The sequence below is a fragment of the Cheilinus undulatus genome, linkage group 18, assembly GCF_018320785.1.
Source record: "Cheilinus undulatus linkage group 18, ASM1832078v1, whole genome shotgun sequence".
NCBI classification, from domain to species: Eukaryota; Metazoa; Chordata; class Actinopteri; order Labriformes; family Labridae; genus Cheilinus; species Cheilinus undulatus.
In genome coordinates, this window is record NC_054882.1 from 19,055,505 (window position 1) to 19,077,944 (window position 22,440).

At 40.6% G+C, this 22,440-nt stretch overlaps 1 protein-coding gene across 8 annotated transcripts in view; it reads right to left on the reverse strand.

Moving 5' to 3' along the window:
- qkia (QKI, KH domain containing, RNA binding a) overlaps nt 1-22,440 on the reverse strand; it is a 93,026-nt gene that overhangs the window by 28,821 nt on the left and 41,765 nt on the right. For all 8 annotated transcript variants that reach the window (XM_041812383.1, XM_041812379.1, XM_041812385.1 and 5 more), the window contains exons 3-4: nt 14,565-14,681; nt 4,034-4,177 (exon numbers count right to left, since the gene is read on the reverse strand). In XM_041812383.1, the coding sequence (XP_041668317.1) occupies nt 4,034-4,177; nt 14,565-14,681 (261 nt within the window). The remainder of the gene's footprint in view (nt 1-4,033; nt 4,178-14,564; nt 14,682-22,440) is intronic.

Here is a 22,440-nt window from a genome sequence, read left to right on the forward strand (position 1 = left end):
AGCAAAAAACATCTGCTTTCACAACAAGGGTGCATAAAAAAGTTGCAATATACTAAACATAGAACAGAGACAGATATTGTGAGCACAAATAATAGTAAAGCTGCTTAAAGGCATTTTCTATCCATGTCTCTATTCTAGCTTGAGTAACTAGTCAATAATAACACAAGGAGGTAATAAATCAGTTGAAGCTACTGCTAAGACACAAGAATTTTCCTTGTCATTCACTTTTCCCAGAGAAATTAGTGTATCAGGGGACTATACCTGCTTATTGAGTCAATCACTATTGCTCTCCAGCTCTGCTAGGGACAGTAAGGTGTAGCAGAATAGGCCAGTCAGGGTTTATTCATGCAGCTCTGTGAGTATCTGTGTGGAGGTTACCTAAAGTGCAGTAGGGCTCTGCCGCTGGCTCCGTTTGAGGGCCTTAACCCAGGACTCAAGGGATGAGCGGAGCATTTTAGTCTGTGTGTGTGAACATGGATGCATGTGGAGGTATTTTTCTGAGCGTGCGTATCCATGTGTGTGTGCTGGAGTAAGTGTGTACCAGGGCAGGATCAGTGGAGTAAATCCACACTTGAAAGAGTAGCTCAATCAAGCTCTCCCACCCATCTCTCCCTCTGTTTCTCTCATCTTGCCGATGTTTCCCCTGCTTCCAGTTCATAGAGAGTTGAGGAGTTCACAGTTATGGGGAGCAAAAGAGGGCTACAGAGGGCAAAGAGGAACAAATGTGAACCTTTAGCATGGCCCACTAGTACCCTCTTCTTACTGTCAATCAATCTTTATGTGAGTGGCAGCCATTGACAAGGGGTTACACATTAATCTAATTTGGCTTGTCAAAATGAAATGTTGATGTATTCAGACATAGATAAACTGTAGCTTCAACATTGATAGGGTGGGAGAAAAATCAGTTCTGAAAAATTTCTAGTGTTCATGTTTCACACATTTTAATACCTAAACGAATCTATGAAATAAAAGACTGTCTTTTAATAAATATTCTTATCACAATCACTTTGAGTCTGCCTGTTACGTCACTGTGTGTTCAACTAAGCTGGTTAAGTACAGGTGTTTCCATGACAGACATCCTGGCTTCTAATCCACAGTGAGACAGCTGTGAGGTTATTCAAAGCAAAACTATCATTATCCTGCCTTTATCTCAGATTTAACAGCAGGTTTGCAGACAAAACAACCTTTTGGTTGCCGCTCTATCCTCCCCTCTTTGTTTCAGTTCTGAGCCGAGTCCTCCTCAATGACGAGTAAAGCCTGTTCCTTGAAAGGGAATAAAAAGCATGACCTCATTTTGTTTCCTGAGCAATTTATTAAAGGAGATTTTATGCTGCCAAATGAGGAAAAGATGCCCTTCATTAGAGCAGTGCATACCCAGCGTGTCTGCACTTTAATCCAATCTAGTTTAGCATGATAAAGGCTATTACTGCCAGGCTGCCCTGCTGCCCACCCACTTATGGCATGTGTGCATGCACAAGCACTCAAAACTCAATGACACAAAGAAAATATAGCGCCTTAAAGAGCTCATGGCTGGGTTAATCAGCAACCCTACATTCAGGAAGAAGACTATTGCTTCTTGCACCTTGCTAAAACTACGTCACTTCTATTGACATTTAAATTTGTCATCCTCTGGGCTAGTGTCAGGCCATTGAGGTAAAGTGCATAAAGAGTTCAGCCTCTAATGGAAAGGGCAAAGTAAATTAATGAGTTATTGCTGTAAAAGCACAACATTTTAAAATAAATCACATAAGATTCAGTATTTGGAATACATAAAAACAGAGGAGACAAATATAATTTTCTATTTCCTGAAAAACTAGACGAGGAAATATATCCTCAGTAGTCAGAGCATTTACCGCCTGAAAAGCACACAACGTCTATCTAATAGAAGGATCTTTTCATTACATTTAAATGAACAAAGATGCCTTGCTTGAAGGAAAAATGGCCTCTGGTGTACTGCAATGGGTCATTAATTAGCTCCATAAAACTCTTATTTGAATTAAGGGAAGAGAGAAACTTTTTATGAGCAGGATTTCATTAGTGTCTCAAAAGAGCTCAGAAGTGCTTTCTTCTGTTTGAGTAATAAAGATGCTTCTCCTTAACCCTGTAAATGGTTCAGGTACTGAATCACCAGACCATCTTTAATGCTCTCGGCAGGCAGCAGAACGCATCGAGATATCTCAAAAAGTGAGAAAGCTAATTTCATGGCACTCCATTCAGATGAGAGCTGGTTGCTGAGAGCTGTCATTGACTTAAAAAGACGCCAAAAAGGGTTTTTGTTGTGTGTGTCTACACGTGTGTTAACAGTGACTCATTCCGCATCTCTCTTCAAAATGCTGGTGCTTTCAGAGCTGGCTTTATCTTTCCTCACGTTTGTGTGTGTGTAAGTGTGTCAACATACTGTGCGTGTACGTACAGGCTGTAGAGATCTGAAACACTCTAAAACAAAACAAGTGCCAGAAGAAGTGACAGGCAGGCTGAATAAAGAGGGACATTTTTTTCCAAGAGGACATAAATTGAAGTGTTTCCATGTTGTCAGGCTGAGCTGAGGCCTGGCTCAGACAGACATGGAGGACAGATCGTTTTAGACAGGCAACTCTGACATGATGGCACCTCTTGTGTCAGATCTAATGCCGAAGAGGTGAAGTTTAGATGGGCTGAACGAATGTTACAGTCCAGAACCTAAAAATATTGGCCATTAGAGAAAAATGCTTTCATTCATGTTTTCAGATTAGGGCTGTCATGACACCAGAATGTAAAACTTACATAACATACTAGTAACAGTCAATTACAAACCTCTGGGCCTAGCATTGTCATATACGACAAGAGGAGACACGTGACGGGGGTCAACTGACCAGGGTAATCTTAGTCGAACAGAAGCTTTTCAATCAATTAATCGACCAATCGAATTGAAGCTGTCAGCCCTAGTTTAGAGCTTGACTGTGCACCACAGGGTTGATGTTTTAAAAGCTCTTTAAGACAGAAGGCTAGGCAAGACACAATGGTTAAAAATAACACAGGGCTCAGAGGGTTAATGCATGGTTTAATACCAGTGCAACAAAAGTAGAAGGTCTAAACAAAAAAATGGCTAATTTCTGGTTTAATTACTAAAAACTTCTGCCAACTGACTTGAAAGGGCAGCTATTGATTATTGAAACAATGCCAATGGGTTTGGGCATTTAAGTCAGTAGTTTATATTTTTGGCTGCAGTTTGAGTTAGAAATATAATTAAAGATCTTTATGGTTTTTGATATCTTTGGTACTTTGGGATGCTACTGAACATTAAAATAACAGAGATGGTATAATTTTTTTTAAATGTGGCATCAGTAATCCCTCTATTGAAAAATATGAATTGAACTGCAGCTATAACTCATATCAACACCATCCTTAGTATATTAATTCTCCCAAAGTTAGAAACAAAAGTGGGTAAAATTATGCATTTATAAGATTAATTGTGTGATAAGGACAGCAGATTAATATTCTTTTTCAAGCGACACTCCATTTCTCCTTTTGCCTGCATGCCAAGCAATAGCTGGCCTCATTTCCACATACCACCCTGCCCTATGTGTTGCCACCTGATGGCTGACCATGGCCTTCAGCTGTTGTGTCCACCTGGTCACCACAGTAGAGAGCGAAAAATGCACAATTTGTGCCAAACCACCAGCAGACATCACCAGTGGCTCGGTGTGTGAGGAAGTTCAGGCAGAGGAGAGGTGGAGATGAAATGCGGCAGTCACAGAAGGTGTTAGGCTGCTAGCTATGGTTTTTCCACTCCACTGGGGGGCACAGCCAACCTGTTCCCCTGGTCTATATATGGAAGTAAACAGGATGCTAACAGTGGGATAGAGGTGATGTGCCATATGCAGCCCCATCATCCTGTTGTTTGGACTGAAGCCTCTTTCACCAACAGTAAATCAGAGCTAAATAAACCATATCCTTTATGTTAGCTTCTTCCAAACTCAAATGACTATGGAGAGCATTCAGGCCACAGGAATCCCCCACTATGTGTGTGACGAGCTGAGATGTATGTACTCACAGCAGGTACGAGGAGCTTCTTGACCTCCTCCACCGCTCTCTTCATCTTGATCTCCGCTCTGGCCTGTGAGTCCTCCACTGTGATCAGGACATGAAGGTCTTCGTTTAGGTGTTCCCAGTTTGGCTTCCCTCTGTTCTGCTCCTCCTGGATACAGAAAGACAGAGAGAGAGACAGTAAGTGAATGTGACAGTGTGGGTGTGTTGGAGCACCAATGCAGCGACGCAGCGTATCAGGCGAGAGGCAGGCATACACAGAGGACGACTGAGGCCCTGTGAAGAGAAGCGGGATGACAGGAGCGGCCCTTTAGTCAGCTATTTAGCTTTAACTTTGAAAGGACACCCTTCTTTAATAGATCCCTCGCTTCACAGAGACAAAGACGACAGCTAGCCCTGCAGCAATTAATATCACTGAAAGATGGATGGGTGAGGGGATCACAGAGAGATGGATGGGGATTTTTAGCTAGTAGGAATGGAATCATGATACATGGATTATGTTTCACAGGTTGTGCTACAGCAATATGTGTGCGGCTGAAGTTGTACCAGCTTTTTTTCTCTGACTGGTGTTGGCTTGGACAATACTGTTGAGGTAACAATAGCTCTCTGACGGAGTTGTTTTCCGTCCTGAAAAGGCAGCGCCAAAGCACTCAGAGAGTGCTAAATTGTAGCACTAGGGGTACCTGAAAAGCAAAATGGGCTGTATTCACAACTAAAATCACCGCTTGATATCGTTTCAACAGGCTAAAATAGGAAGCAGTTTCAAGATTAAAATTGTGAAGGCTGAGGTTTGGATATTTGTTAGATGTTTTACATTTTTCAGGTGCTTCTGTGAAAAGCCCAGGAGCACTTGACTCTTCTGTAAAAAGGGAAAAATGGGAAGGGTGAGGACAATAATAAAATAGCCTCATATTTGCACATCTTTTCAAACATGCTATTGAATTTAGCGTAGCCACTTTTCTCGCTCTTCTAGCCGCCCTGCTGACAGTAAATGCAGCGAACAGACACAGAGAGCGCTCCAAAAGGCTTTTGAGGTTGTATCACATGTCACTGTACGACCATGAAAGCTGGCGGTTTGAAAGCTGACTACTTTCCCCTGAGGTGAGGAGTTGAGGTCTAGGTTGTTGGAAAAAAAGACGACCACTGATTCATTGATGTGTGAGACCACAAAAAAAGGATGATAAAGTAACAGTGGTAGCATCTGACTGAAATTTTGAAGGCAAATGACTAAAGCAATTTGAGTCGAATGTATTAAAAAAAGAAGGCGATTTGTGATTTATCTTTAAAAGGACATCAATGTCTCAAACAGTCAGCTGCATCCCATCTCTGTGCCCTCCTGCTGTTCTTGGTGATCAATGCGTCATTTAACCCCTCCCACACTTAAAGCCTCAACTTCAGATCACTGCTCATTTGGGAGCAGTGATCCACTGTGATTGTGTCTTGATTACAAGCAATTTGTTGCAACACTCTACAGGGGGTCCACCTGACATGATTTCAATAGAATCCACGACCACACGCTCACGTACACACAACTTCAGCAGAGTGCCACCCACCTCCGTTCTACTCCACAGAGACCTGTTGCCATGGCACTGCTCTTTATAACACACACACATACAGAGGAAAAAAGTTCAATATTCCACTCTCGTTTTCCCCTTTTCCACACAGGGGGGAGGGCCTAGTTTCAGCAGTCAGGCCATTATTTCACCATGGCTGTTTGCTTGTGGCCTATTAGGGGACAAGGGGACCGGATGGTGACTCAGCATTTTTCAAAAGGGGACATAGATCCAGCCACTGCATGCGGGGCATAAAAGCACATAGTGGATATAAATGCTGATTGACTGACAGATTGTTAGGATCTGTGTAGAGATGAAATGGTAACCGGTATCAATGATAACCATGATCAAATTTCCCCGCGGTTATCATACTGTTCATTCTTTATTTATCATGATGACGATTAATGATAACCGTGCTTTAATATCATGATAAATAATGTCCAGACGGCATGTTAGTTAACTGAGGTGAATGGGGGAAAAAACATGCATGGGTCAACCGAAGAGATGTCAAACATCAGAGAGGAGGAGACATTCCTGTGTCTCCCCTCTCTCTCACCTCACTGTGACTGTCTGAGTGCAGAAACACAGACAAGCAGGCCTGCACAGCCCATACAGCCTCGTCATATGTGTGCGGCCTTGCCTTGAGCATTTCTCTCTCTCTGCACACTGGGTCAGAGCTTGCATGACAACTATGATGAAGATGGAAAACAAATTTTAACTGGACATCACATAATAGTAAATCAACCCTCAAGATATCTATTTTTGGAGATCATGCCATATATGATCAATTAATAAGCGTTCAGTGTCTACTCGCTCTGCCTCTCTCTTCCTATCCTGCTGCTTGACATTTACTCACTTGCTGCAAAGAGTGAGTCGTTGTTGTGCAGCCTCTCCTGATAAACATCAACTTCTGTCATCTTTTGGTTTGTGAATTTATGACAAAACTGTGAAATTCTCATGCTGGTTCTGATCGTGAATAATAAATATCAAACTTCCTGATGCATATCAGCAGTTAAAGAATCCGAGTGTAGTTGTGCAGTTTAAGGGGGGTCGTACCAGAGTGTGCTTAGGGCTAGGGGCGGCCCTGCAGACAAGACAAGTAAGCCTAAAGAGCTTACTCTCACTGGCTTTAGCTGCTCCTTTTCTGCTCAAAAAGTCCATAAAAAACCACCCTCAAACTTTGGAGTGGCTCCTGTTAGTTACAAATAGTTACTGAAATCTGCGTGAAAATCTGCAGTATAGATGTTAATTGGCTCGCTTAACGAGCTAACCAATGGCTATAAATATGATATGTTCATGGACAGTAGGATTAAGCGGTTGTAGCAGAATGTGTACAAAATATCATGATGTGGAGGAGGTGTAAACTCAGTTTTTTAATGAGAAACAGAATAAATCCAGTTGTAAGGATATGAAATGAGTTGCTTTTTTCAATTTAAAATACAAATAAGAGAAGGAATCATGATTTTTTTTACATCATAACTCAAAATCTAGTCATCTTATTAAATTTCTGTTAGAATGGAAACAACAAAAAAGCAATAGTGGTATTGAAAAGGACTCAGATTGATAGGGAGCTTTGGATTGAAAACATGACTTTAATATCTGTTTTTCTTTGGTAACTTTGGTTCTTTCTTGTCCAATCAAACTTTAAGATATGAACAATATGCCATTTAAAAAATGTGGTGTCAAAAAGTATCCAAAAGTATTACATTTCAACAACTGTAACATTAAACTTGATAAAATAATTTGAAATGATGAATCAAAACCTCTATAGAATTTTAGCAAATCACAAAAATACCATGATTATATTGATAACTGGGATATTTTAGGTCATGATTAAAGTGATATGAAATTTTGATACTGTTACATCTCTATCACCGTCAGTAAATCTCAGTCATTATTGTCATTGCTGTGTGCAGGCTCAAGCATTTTCTGGAAGAGTTAAAAAAAAACCTAAGTGCACATACTTTTACACATCTCACACCATCATGACTGCCTGCAAACAAGGTCACTGGTCCCCCTCTGAGAGAAAGTGACAGCATGACAAACATGAGGATGGGTGGATAGGGGAATGCATGGTGGGGCGGTGAGAAAAAGAGAAGGGAGGTGAGCTCAAGGGAAGGGGAATACTAGGAAGGCCTCTGACAGGAATGTCCGAGCTCACAGACATCAAATGCTGTGGCAATAAGCACATAGCAGAGGGTAATCGCTTTTGGCAAAATATGTGGCATGAATAAATAGCATGGAGCCTTCATGTTAAAACAACATCTAAGAATAGGATCAGAGGGGAAAGACTGCTCCTCAGTTATGTTGCCTGACATCCATCGTCTGTCTGTGCAGCACCTGTTTGCCTGTCAGCTTTCACACCCCTCAGATTGAGCCTGGGCAACTTCAAGGCTTCAATTCTCCACATGGGTGACACCACATGCAAAAAGGTTACTAAAATAGATCTTTTTCTTCTGAACCCCTCCTGTCTTTATAGGGTGCACTAAAAATACAAAGAAAACTGCAGCTTAATATTGTTGTTTACATGCAACATTACTGAGCTTATCAATACTTTCATACTGCCTGGGGCTAAAATGCAGTTCATTTTAACACTCAAGGGCACATTATAGGTCTCACGTTTGCAGACATAGAGCTTTTGATCCTGGTTGCTGTGGCTGGAGGTCAATCTGAGTTTATGTACCTCGCTGCTGCCTCGGTAGGATTTTGGACTGTGGTGCCACTATTTTGGCCTAGCAATGCTGCAGTTAACACTCATAAACAGAAGCCTTGACCCCGTTTTAACTCTGCTTCTCCTGCTATGAAAAGTTCACTCTGCTTTGATTCTAAAGGACATACCCTGCCGGGGTCGAGGCTTAATGCCAGCGGGCCAAACAGGTGCAGTACAGAGCTACAGGGGCATGGAAGGACAAGAAAGGACTGCATGTATGATTCTCATACAGGAAAATGAAATGAGATGTAATATACTAATTCAAACAAATCAACATTTGGATGTACTTGTCTTTGACTTTGCCAAGTCTGATTTCTATCAAATATTACAAGATAAAAAAGGCTAAAGGATTAAAAAATACAACATCTACTTCAATGATAACTTTGAATTATATTTGTTTTGATTGAAATACTTAGAATAATGTTAAAATGCACAAGTCACTTATTGTCAGAATAAATGCAACTTATGGTATAAAAACGTGACCTTCAGTATTCTGACAGCTAAGTACAAAATGCCTTCTGTGTTGCCATCCTTGTGTTCAGTCAAAAACCCATAAGGTACAAAAAGTAACACTTTGCTCTACTGCAGATTTCCTTATCAACATAAATGCTCTCTCTGACCTTTTCATAAAGAAAATAAAATAAGCTTCCAGTAGCACAAGGTTGAGTAATCAGAGACTGGGACATAAACCATACAAACACAAAAGAAAGAGGTACATCACATAAGCTTGCTCTTACATCAACAGTTTTTTCCTGTGCAATGTATTAAAGGCAAATTGAAAACATCTAGCTCTTTAGCAGTGACATATGGAAATTGTGCTATGTGAACATTGTTGACCCGTCTGTGAAGGTGCTAATACAGCAATTTCAGCAAACGAGTTTGGGGCAGACATACCAATAAATACATTAATAACTGCATAAATAATAAGATCACAAGGACATTTGTTTGACACAGTGCTTTGTGGATGGAGATGGCCTAGCGGTTGGGTCACAACCCGTGTACTCAGGCAGACCAGGTTCAATCCTGCGGCTCCTTTTGTGCATGTCTCTCCCCCACTCTCTCATTTCTGTTTGCAACTTATTCCACCATCCTCCACTCTGAATAGGAGCATACAATCCCAAAATACATATTTTTTCAAAAAAATAGAGCAGCAAAAAAATTGCAAGTTTATCAAGCTGCAAAAAAAATTGCAAGTTTATCATTAACATAATAAAAGCTTTTGCTTTAAACACCTTGCAAAAGATGCATGATGCATAGCGCACAAGATCTCTGCTGCAAAGTCAGTTTCAATCTAGAATTTGACATTTCAGGTTGAAGAAATATTTCCTAGTCTGTGAACTGAAAATTGCAGCAGGCCATATAGCAATTTAAAAAATTTTAACTGCCCAACTGCAGTCTTCACGACAATATTAGTTGAAATATGTTTAAAAATATTATGCATCCCTAATCTTTTTTTTATTTCAATATATATAATAGAAAGAAAATATATCTCCATGTAACAGTTGTTGTGACATTCAGCCCTAGCTCATATGATGTGATCTCACCTGAGTGGCAGACTAAACCTAATTAAGGAAATTATTTTATTGGAGAGAAAAGACAGCATACCTATAATTTGATTTCTTTACTTCCCTTTGGTTATTTTGCATTAAGTATGACTATTGGAGCAAAAATCAGGACATCAAACTGCCACTCAAGATGAGAGATGCAACTGACTCCTGGAGGAGCCTTTGTTTCTCAAGTCTTTTGGGACATCATTATTCAAAATAGAGAAGAAAGCAAACAGGCTTCGTCTCTCTGGCCAGTGTCTAAAAGCTTTATATATTTTAAAAAGAAAAATGAAGTTTATTGTTGTCAGACACTTAAAAGAAGAGCTCTAATGAAGTTTCTGTGTAATCCTTAGTCTTCAAAATGTTACAAGATCTAAAAGTCTTCGGACAGAGAAGGAAAAAGGCTTTTTAAAAATCTCTCCTGTCTCATTTCATTTAAACTGAACAAGCTCTGCCCACACAAGGTGAAATTTGTGGTTTTATGTTTTTTAAACTGGTATTACCAGGTATATGCTGGATTCTTTGTACATATTTCAAGGAAAATGAAACATTAAGTTTGTTCAAATCATAGCATTAGCAAATTACAAAAGCAACTATGATAGTTAGAAGATGCTCATTAGTCTATTATACAATATCTATCAGAAAATAATGCATCATCCGGTCATGGCTGGAAAAGCAAAGGCTAGCTTAATCAAGATCAGGATATTTTCATTTATTCAGAGAATTTAAAAGGGGTTAGGAGTAAAAAAATAGGTGATCAGGATATACCCAATTATCAGAATTATATTTGGTCTGTTTTGAAAACAGTGAATTACCACATTTATCCCTTTATCGCCTCCTTATTTTCTTCTTGATCTGCTTTTCTTCTTCCCCCATTGTTCTTTATTTTACTCTGCTCCTCTTCCTCTCCCCCACCCCTCCCTGACTTTCTCCCACTGCATAGCTCCAGTGAGCCGACTCCCCGCTAGGCAGTGCGGCCCAGGAGGGAGCAACCAGCTGAATTATTGAGAGCATAAAAACGCTGCCGCTAATGGATCCTGAATAAACACACTGGCTAAGCTGCTCCCGTGGCTTCCTCTGCTGCCACAGGGCATCAAGCTGGAAATACTGAGGTTGAGGATGCAGCGACTGGAGGCCACAGCTGAGGCTTTGTCTGAGGCTGAGCCACGGCTATGACACAACAGAGCTCATGCATGAGATTTCTGAGTGGAGGGAGCTAACCTGATAATGAGCATTGTGATTCATGAGAATGCAGGCAGCAAACAGTATCAACCAGCAGAGCATAGGGTAGGGCTGTGCAATTATGGCAAAAATCTAAATCCAGATTAATTTAAATTTTGATCTCCATTACAGTAAAAGAATGACGATTTGACCCTCTTTCCTTAAAAGACATAAAAAAGTTGTTTTTTGTTCAAACTTTTCTTTGGGCTAATTAATGTTTAATTTTATGTCCCCAATAAAACACTGACTGTCTCCCACCTTTTTAATTAAAAAATCTTCAAAAGTGCACCAGATCATATGACCATCCCTTACAACTCATAGTAATCTCACCAGAAATTGTTCCGTTAATTTCCGTGTTAAGTTTACATTCTATAGACACAAACGGTCATTATCATCACTCTGTTCATTTCACCATATTAATGCAACTCATGAAAAAATGTGATTTGTGGGTGCAGAGTTTTTATCATGGTTGTATCTGATCATTACCAATACTGACCTACATATCCTGATTACAGATCAATCCATGCTAAGGTTTTATTATTAAAATAAGAACATTACACGATTATTTATTAACTCATGCATTAGTGGTTGACTGATAATTGGGGCTTCGCGATAGTCTAGATAGTTACTGGGAAACATTGAGCTGCTTGCGTTGCACAGACGGCTTGGTGTTTAAGTTAACCTCCCGGTGCTCCTGTGTCGCAGACTGGATGGGGTGGTGTCACATGACTACTATTTCTACCTCTTTTGGGTTTCTGGCACCTGGCTGCCTGTCCCATGATGACACAGCCAGTAGTACGTTTTTACAGTTAGAAGGTCCGAATGTTAACCCTGCAAAGCAGATGGATATGCCCATTTCCTTGATTTTCACTGGCGAATCCATCTTGTTAAGATGACCAAGGACGTGCACTGATTTTGGAGGAAACTCAAACAGCCACTAATTATTGGTATGGATATCAGTCTCCCTGGCATCAATATTGGTGTCGGCTAAAATCCTTTTGTGAATATTGGACATCTGCAAAGATCCAATATTGTAACCTTGCAAAGCAGATGGATATGCCCATTTCCTTGTTGTTCACTGGCAAATCCATCTTGTTAAGCTCCCATCTGAACTGTTTGGGCTCGGTTAGAAAGTGAAAGCAGCAAGAGGCCGGTGCAATTATGGCAGAAGAGCTTAGCGTGGATGCTGCCAAAGCATAAGATTTATCAGAACTTTGTTAAAAGAAGAACAAAGAACAGCAGTGAGTTGTTTTCTTTTCAAAAACGACAAAAGTTGAGTACTTACATGTCTATAGTCGCCATGTTTCGTGTTATTCCCCGTAGCTGCGCACACGCAGCTCAATAGCTACTACGTCACGTGTTTTGTTGCTTTGAGTGACCCACAGAATTGTGACAGACCGAACGTTTATCCAGTCACACTCAGAGTTTTTTTTCAAAGTCTCGGCCTTTTCTCAAACGTTTCCTATTGAAGCTTTCCCCGATGGATGTGTGAAACAAATCCATCTGGCGTGTCAGGTTATCCGAATGTCAGTTTTGATTATTTGATTATATACTAGCATGGAGTGCTTGGTTTTTTTGTTTGATAAACCTCACAATATTCGATTCCAAAAGAAGTTCTTACTTTTTTTGATACTCATTTATTTTCAAGTGTCTGTTATACTAATAACTGAATGTATTATACAGTAGTAAAGCTTTCACACATTGTATTTTGGCTCCCATGCTATACAAAACATGTATCAATACTGTTAAATTTTACTGGAGTTGTATCCAAGTTCAGAAATTCATGTGCACATAAAATCCAGCCTGATGCCATTAAATGTTAACACATATTCAGTGAACCCAAGATCATATATATAGAACTTAAATAACTGGTAACTCCCTTCATCTTAAATGAAAAACACAAAGTACAGAAATGATCTTGCCCATCAGTATTCATACTTAAATCACTGTTTTTACTCTATGGAGCTCCTCCAGCGTAGTTATTGCACAGGTCCTTTGACGGGTCCCGTCCAAACAAAGTGGCACACATCATTAAGTTTTAAGATAGCATTGAGTCGATGAGGGTTATCATAGATTCATGAAATGAGCTAAGACGAACTTTGTAAGTATGTGTGTGACGGTTTATACATGCTTGAGCGTGTTCGCTCCCATCTAACTACTTCTGGATCTAATTCCAACAGAAGAAGCAGAGCAGAGTGTCTTCATCTTGTTCTGTGGTAATGAACACACTCCAAGGGAAATGAGAGGAAGAGACAGGAATTAAAATACGAATAGAGAAGCCGCAAAAAAAAAAAAAAAAAAATACGAGGGAAGAAAACGTTTGGCCCTGAAGCAAACTGGAGCTTCTCAGATTATGACTCAGTAAAAAAATCTGTGTACATTTTTGTGTGTGAAGCTTGTTTCTGTTAGAGCGTGGTGGACTTTGCGTGTGCGGGTAGAGAAGGTGATTCCCATGAAAAATCCTTCTTCTGACTTATGGAAATGCAGATGCAATATGGCACCACTGCCTGGCACATCACAGCAACTGGGAGGTTTATACAAAGAAAGGAGGAGATTCGCAAATGGAGATGCAACTTCAAAAAAGATGTCACTCAAGCAAGCAGAAAAATCAACAATATAACAAAACTGCCAAAAGCAGCCATTACGGCACGGTTAAAGCCCATGGGCAAAACATGCACAGATGCTTGAAATATCACAATTTTAAAAAAACCTGTCAAATTGTCCTCACAGTAACTTCAAAGTACATCACTAAATCTGATCTGACACACTTTACAATCCCTTGGGGATGAATGCTAGTTGCTATAGCATTCAGAGCTTAGATTTTCATTGTTCAATCATCTTCTGTGGCTGAATGGTGTGATGCATCTATATTCAATATGCAGGCAGCTGAAATACACCATGAGTCAGATTTGTAGGCTTAAAAGACATACTATTACAAGGCTGACCTGACAGTAGTGCAACACAGGACAACTATACACAGAATCAACAATAAGTTTTAAAAGTCAGTCTCTGTGGAGTTTCAAACATTGGGAGGTGGCTATTGGAGGCACGTTTTTGAAGTAAAATAATGCAAAAGGTTTGCCTGACTCTGCAGAGATACAAACACACCACATTAGCTTTTTATGTCTCCAACCATAGCCCTGTGGGTCCAGAAATAGAGGCTGCCACTGGCCTCATCTGCCTTCTTTACTACTGCCTCCTGTACTTTCCACCGTGCAGCATTTTGCAAACAGTCCTATCAGATGTCAGAATGCAGCCACCAAGCATCAACTGAGAGTGTGTGTGCCTCATGTTTCTGCAGGGCTGCTGGGGTGTTTTCGTGCAACAGCGGACCCCTCCTTGTCCCTTAGGTTTTATATTCTTAGGGTTGTGTTGGCTTTTTGGTGAATACATAAATGTAGAATTGTTTTTTATTTGTGTGTGTAATCTAATCTAATGAGTTACATTGTTATCAAGAGATTAAACTCATTAAACACACTGGGCACATTGCCACGCTGATGAGCTTACCTTCTTCTTGTCTCTCATGGAGCTTTTGCCTCGCACCATGATTTTGCATCCCGTCTCTGCTTCTAACTGTTTGGCTGTGAGTCCCCGAGGACCAAGGATTCTCCCCACAAAGTTATACTGCGGATACAGAGAGAGAAATAAACCGGTTAATCTATGGGTGAATAGACATTTAAATCTTCTTTACATTATAATGTCAGAAAATGAAATCAGAGCACCATGGTAGATGGAGGTTGAAGAGGCTTAACCCGACTTTATCATCCCCCACTAGATGTCAAAATGGTCCCAAATAGAAAAATAAAAATTAACTACAGGGAATTAGACTTGGTGTAAAAGGTGGGAAGCAAACAAGGGGAAAATTGAGTGAAGGGGGAGGTGAGCTGTGAGGTGAGGTAGTGCTTTTGACACAATTTTCTTATCAAGGCCTCCTTTCACTGGTGTGTGGCTTTGGAGCTTTGTACCAAAAGGAAACGTATTTAGCGACGTAATCCTCTCCACTTGAAACTGGCTTCCAACGGGATAAAGGGAAAATGTGTTGAAATAATCCAGCACAATTTCTGCCAAAATAAAAACAGAAGGGAAGGAGGAGAGATGAGGGGGGAGAGGGGGAGGCAAAGTGACGCATAAAGAGGTAAACAAACCATCCGTGTTTAAACTGTGCGCATGGAGAGCAGGATGGATAAAAAGATCTCTGACACTATTATCAAGAGGATATTTTTCACTCAAGCTAAGTTTCCTAACCGGAAATATTCAAATGCTGGCTGACACAGTGGAGAGCTTTCCTTTATGATGAGAAGCACAACTGTTCGTCTCCTTAACTGTTACAATGAGCTGTGACACTGCTGCATTAAATTCTTAAACACAGTCACATCTGCTTACGCACTCCACCGCGCCCATGCCTCTGTGAAACCCAAAAGGCCATCACAGAAGTCACATTTAATTACGGGGGGATTACAAATATAACCTGATGTTGGTGTGTTTCCCTTAAACTATGTGAACAAACACAAGCGAGAGGAGACAAAACCTGAAGGCTGTTTCTTTTTTGTTTTGTCCCTGTCACTGTGCTCGCCTGCAACTGTAGCCTGTCTGTCTGTGGCAGCAAAGAAACACCCCGAGATGCTGAAGCCCCAGTGGTTGACCGTAGCACGCAGCTACACGGGCTTTCTGTGTGTGTAGCTCTGTCACAAGGCAACTGTCTGTTTGGTTAACTCAAATCAAGAAAAATGGTGCAGGGGCTATTTGTGATAGTGTGCGCGCCTGCTGAGGGATGCAGAGGCACCTGTCGTTGGAGGTCAGCCACCAACCATGCATGGTCGCCTGCTTCTGACTAAACACACATGCGCATATACACAGAAACTCACAGCCTCAAGGTGCATGGGAGAGAGCTGTCTGTCTGCATCACAGCACCCACTGCAGACATGGGTGAACCCCAAGCTCTGGGCGCTATGGTGGTGTTCCCAAACACACATAAACAGACCTCTAGCCAACCAAGGAGAAACTTCTGTGTCCTGCAATGTCCTGTGTGCTGCCATAAGGCATTTCCTGCTAGCAACTACAAATTAGAAAATGCTAACAGTTTCTAAGCTCACAGAAAATGTTCACCAACAAAGTTTAAAAAGATTTTCTTCAACAGTTTTATGTGGTGATGAAAGATGTAGCAGTTTCCACCTGGCTAACAAACATTGATTTCTTTCATTTGACCCGATCTAATCTGTTCTATACAACATGGAAATATTCAGTAAAGTCAGGGTCCCAAATAACAACCCCCAGCTCTGAATACTGGCAGATTTTCCATGTGGGGATTAAATCACAGAAGGGTATCTGCCAGACTACAGTTGAATGTTTGCATCAGAAATATCATGTAATTAAAAATCTGTGCTAAGATTTAACCATGCTAAATGAGCTTACTCAAACTAAACCCCATTTTACATTCATGCAAAGCTCCTGAAAATTTCAAGACTATTTCCTGATGGACCCTACTTTCTGGGAGAAGCTGTTGTTTGAAACAGCAGGAAATATTCTTGATATATACAGCAGGAGATCAGGTGATGATGCGATCAGTGCAAGATCAGAAACTGTATCAAGTTTGTGTACGTGAAGTTTTCTGATTCCTGTTCCTCTCCACTCTTTTACTGGCACTATGATTATGTTGTGCAACAAACAGCATTGCTATGAAGGCAAAAATCTCATATTATTGTACAAGGGACTCAACTGCTTGCTCCAGCATTTCTGCATTGTTCTGTTTGCATCATTTGTTATGAGGGATGATATCAGTATCCGCAGATAATAGCTCCAAAAGTTAATGCTGGCATTGGCAGATATGCCCATAGTTACAGCTGACATATCTGCCATACATTTCAGCAGTATAGATCATATCAAAAGTTTAAATGTACTATGAAATATAGGTGGTTACCTAGGATGCTACACACTGTAGGAGGCTCATTATAAGCCCTAAACCTTTTTAATGAAGCCCCAAGTGTAAAACAACTACCAGACTGTCTACTTGCCAACTTTTCTCTTAGCTCTGCTTGACTTGGTGTCTTTATGTACAATTGACATCAGCTCTTTACAATATGTGTATATAGTTATCTGTATTGGCTAAAAATGAATTTGCATCATGCATCTATATTTCTACTAGAACTAGACTGTTGGACATTCAATATCCATGATATTTCACCACTTTGAATTCAAATTATGTCAGTGTCACCATCAGTGCATTAATATAAGTGTTTTAAATCTATATTAATTTTACAACTCATCTGATTAAATCAGTTCAAAGAGAGTAAATGCCTTGACCAAAAGTAAAGACTAAAATGGAAGAACTTTTTTTGACTAAAACCAGACCAAAATGAGAGTTTATTTTCAAGGAAAACTAGAACAAACTTTTAAGAGTGAAAACTACTAAAATACAGCTTAAACTAAAAGGTATTCTTATTTTAAGATTAGAACTAAGACTAAATATAAAACAACTGCCACATTAACACCACCTGTTTTATGCTTGAAGCATTTGTGGAGTTTGGAGTGTCTGCATATCATATGTGACGTAAAATTTTCAGAAACGCCCCATCATGGAACTATGCTGAGAATTAGGGCTGGGTATTGTTAAGAACCTCACGATTCAATTCAATTTCGATTCTTTAGGTTGCATATCGATTCGATATCGATTCAATTCAATTCGATTCAATCGATTTAAATGCTTCAATGTCGATTCAGTAAGAAGTAGAAATACACACATAACCTGTTGACAATTTTTTAATAATTATTTTCATGCCCATGTGAACATATTTGGTAAGTCACCTCACATTTTTGAACAATAAAACATCTGAAAATAAAAATTTGCACAATAGTAACTTAGGAAATATTGCGATGCATTGATTAATCGATATTTTTACCCACCCCTACTGAGAATTCTCATCTGGATGCGCACATCACCAAAATCTATACAGATGCAAATGTGCCAGATGTCAAAACATGTTACAGCATGATTTTAGAAGACACTGCCCCCTATTTTTCTGAGAATATTGGTTTGTGGTGAGGAAGGAAACAGACGCTAGGTATAAACACACCAGATGTTTCAGCGTCCCCATTCCACGTCCCAATCACCAAACCAAGGCTCCCAATGTGAAGCACATTTGTGAACAGCCAATTCAGAAGAGTCCTCCTAATGGTTGGTATTTGGCTAATTATCCTATAATTTTATTTTACCAAAAATGCTACAGTGCTGCCTCATGCATTTCTAACCAAGCAACTTGTTAAAAATGCATTATAATATACAGAAATGTGCAATTGGATATAGTGTAATATGAATCGGTGCAATACAGGGATATGTGCAATATAAATCATTACAGTACAGGGATATGTGCAATATGGATCAGTGCAATATAGGGATATGTGCAATACTGGAATCTGTGCAATATGAATTGGTGCAATACAGGGGTAGGTCCATTTGGACTCAGTGCAAAACAAGGGTATGTGCAACACAGATAAAGTCTGGCTCATCTAATGTGTTATTGTTGTTTGTTTGTACTAACATGACCCTGTAGTCATAGTTTTTGTCCTTGTTCACGGTTGTGTCCTGTATGTAAATAGTATGTGTATATGTTTGATTTCTTACATCAACCTGCCAGGGGGTCTGCAGATGGAAATTAGCCTTGGGCTACAATCTGGCATGTTTACATTTTTTAAAATGTTTATTAATATGTATTGTTCCCCCTTTAATAAATAAATAAAAATAAAATGCTATTTCTCGTGCTGATAGAGCTAGGGCTAAGTTGTTTATTTTTTTAAGCATGCAATTTTACTTTTGCCACATTAAGTACATTTTGTGCATAATAAAAGCATATCAGTTCCAGATATCGGTCACCTGTCTCATAAACTATTAATAATCGGTAGTGGGCCTGTATCAGTTGACCCCTAGTGCTGCTCACACATGCACATACAGGAAAGTAAGCCACTATTATGTCCCTAGTAACCATACAGAACATTAGCTGACCTGCAGCAGTCAATCCATATTAATCTATTTTGACTGGTAAGAAGAATGGTATTTTTCATCTACCCATCACCTTGCCCGGTGAGTGAGAAATTTTATTTCAGACCCTCAAAAGAGTTGATAATTTGTAGATTAAGCTGTGAGTCTCAAATATACTGGGCATGAAGGGAAAGTCCATCTGATTTCAAACTAAATAAAGTGCCAAGTGAAAAAAAACCTTTTTTTTCTTTACATTACTTTCAACGCAGCCCTCTCCTGAGAGTCTAAGGTGGTTCTCTGGAAATAAATCTGTTGATGATGACTGGACTTGACTGTGATCAGGCCCTGATTGAGGACAGCTGAGAGAAATAAAGAGAGAAAAGGTTAGAGAAGATGTCAGAGGGGAAAAAGTCATGAATGTCTGGTCTTTCAAGCACTAGGAGAAAGCAAGAAGAGCCAACCCTGCCAACACATTCCTTCCACACTCTTTCCACACTCCACTCCATGTGATAGGGCACTCAGGGATAAAGGGTTAGGGCAGGCCAATACATGCATGAGGCTCAAGTTTAATGCCTCCTCCCTTCATGGAGTGAGGGATTCTGGGTAAAGGCTGGTCAGATGTCAGACTAGAGTCAGATGTGTTTTTATGGTGACAGACAAACTAACAACAAGTGGTTTAGGGGCGCGGCACGTAGCAGGCGTCGCGTCTGGCTGAGTGGTTACCACAAGTTTCACTCACACATGGAAAATTTCACCCAAAACACACATCAAAAGGCTGCGCTTCTGATCAAGCATCTCACCACAATCTGGAAATCCACACACTTTAACTGCACTGTAATTTTAAGTGTAGCCAAAATAATTTCAGTGATGGAACACAGCTCAAAGTTAAATGTAGCGGATGGCTCTCGCTGCTCTCGTTGAGGGTTTGACATTCTTCTCATGGATGGTGATACAGCATTAGCAAAGGCGACCTCTGTTTTAAGCCACTGGAATGCAGAGACAATGGAGGGCCAAGCGGGTGAGTTATCAGAAGGGTGCAGGGCCATTCAAACCTGCCAGGAACTCCACTCAGCACAGCCAGAGGAGTAGGATGGATACAGTGCCCTCACTGCCAGATACACTGTTCGCTCTTCACCTCCTCTTGCTAAACTATCTCGCCTCCTCCGCAACAGCTAAAAAAAGCTAGTTTCATCTGCTACTTTCTATTCCTGCTGTTACATCGACTTTACTAAAGTCAAGGCTGGGAAACACCACTATTTCCTGGCTGGACTTCCAAAGATCTGCAGCCTCTTGAAGCCCTTGAAGCCGACACTGATTTGGTTTTTACAAGATTTTAGCAAGGGAAAATTAACACATACCAAAGTCCCAGAGTGTCTCAGTAAAATGATGATTCTGATTCTACAGATGACAAGACGGAGAAACAGTGGAGCATTTTGCACGTTGAAGGATTACAAAATAAAATTTGTGTACATCCTCCAGCAGTGCAGTCTCAGCATTCTTCTTTTTCTGCACTCTCATTTCCTCTGCTCATTTCCATCATTAGACGATTAGAGACTCGGGCACTTTGGTGGACTAGCTCTTTCCCTCACTTCTCTTTTTCCATCTCATTTTATCTCTGTTCTGCCAAGTTCTTCAAACAAACACAGCAAGCACATACAATATACACAAACACAGCTCGTGTGCAAACAGAAAGACAGACGGACACAAACAAAGCCCCCTTCAGGACAAGGGCTTACACTGACATTAAAGGGCCTTTGTTTAGCCCCAGTTATCGCTACTCCACAGGCGGGTTATGTTGTGAGCATATCTACGTCTTTGCCAGTGTGTTTGTGTGAAGCCAAAATATATGGAGTGAACTCTAGTAGACACCCCCGGCACCCAGTGCTGCATGTCACATGGGTATGTGTGAGTATGTGAGAGTTGGGGTTTGTTTTTGTGGGAACAACTGAGAAGCAAGAGCAGTTCCACCGACTAAGAGAATCGGAACAATTGTGCCATTGACAGCGTTTGTTTGTGGTGTGGAGACAGGAAATGAGATCATGCTGGGGGCTCTGGATGTGCGTGCACGGGGCTTACAGGAGAAAAGGGCCAGGCCAGGAGGAGAATACCAATAGCTTATTAGGTGGCCTTGCTGGGTTATGGAAATGAACAGATCAGTCAAAGGAAGATGGGATCTGTGGTTACACTAGGCACTGCTGTCTTTCCTGTTTTCTCTCTCCTAACTCTTGGATCACTCTCTTCATGTTACAACATATTGTGAAACAGGTCATTCCAAGCTGTCAGGGCAGAACTCCCTTTCCTCATACCTTAAATACCTCATACTTTAAATTCATTTGAATCTAAGAGTGAAAAGCCCTGACTACTGGTCTTTGCTGCTGAACTCTCTTTTTCAACTTGCCTTTTCTTTTCTGTATCCATTCATAGCATCTGTAAACAGAGCACCCTTCCTTTGTGTCTTTGTCTACACAAAGACACAGGATCTTGCCTTTCCTTTTCTACATATCCATCATGGATCTTTCACAGCATTAATCGATGATTCTCTAAAGGTATACACAGCCTCCCTCGCCATCAGCCTTTCATCCCTCATTCATCTTTCAGTTACAATGCTTCATCATTCAATTAATCCATCTTACTGACCTTCACTTTGTGGCCTGATCCCAATATATAAATGCAGCCATATCAGCTGTAGCCTCTCCACTCAGTAAGCAGACAGGAGGGAGGGTTTGTGAAGAGAAGACATGGAGCAGATAGCAGTTTGCATGCTTAATCTACAGAAGGGACAGCAGAGGTGAGGTTGCTGCGATGAAGGAGCAATATTTAGAGTTAGATTTCCAATGGTGACATTTTCGCCTCAAAGCCCCTGTAGACTTCAAAGCGCTCTATTCAGCACATCCAGCATTTAACGCCTAATCCATGACTCCTTTGATAATTCTGTTTGGGTTTATTTTTGGGGTTGCAGGCAGAGTGGAAATACGGTGCAGAGATTGAAGGCATAAAGATTGATGTCGGCTGGAAGTTTGGAAGATGTGAGTGAAGGAAGTACAGAGCAAAGTTTTTGAACTTTTAGAAGTGAGCATCAAAAACACAATAAAATGAGCAGAGGATGCAAAATAGCATGCTTTTTCTTCCTTGGTGTCTTCCTTGTGTTTGTCAAATCAAGTCAGCAGAAAACTGTCCTTTGACAGAGCTGAAAAGCTGTGGGCTAAAACTTGAGCAGAAAGCGTTAGTTCAGGCAGGCCATGGAATCAAGCGCTGCTATATACACATATCACACAAACCCTTATCAGCTGACGGCCAGCTGATCCGCCCTAAGAATGCTATTGGCTAATCACACTCATGCTGCCATATTTAAACTGCTCTAGTCTTGCTATGCTTTTTGCTCTACAAGCTGCTTTATGCAACCCTCCTCCA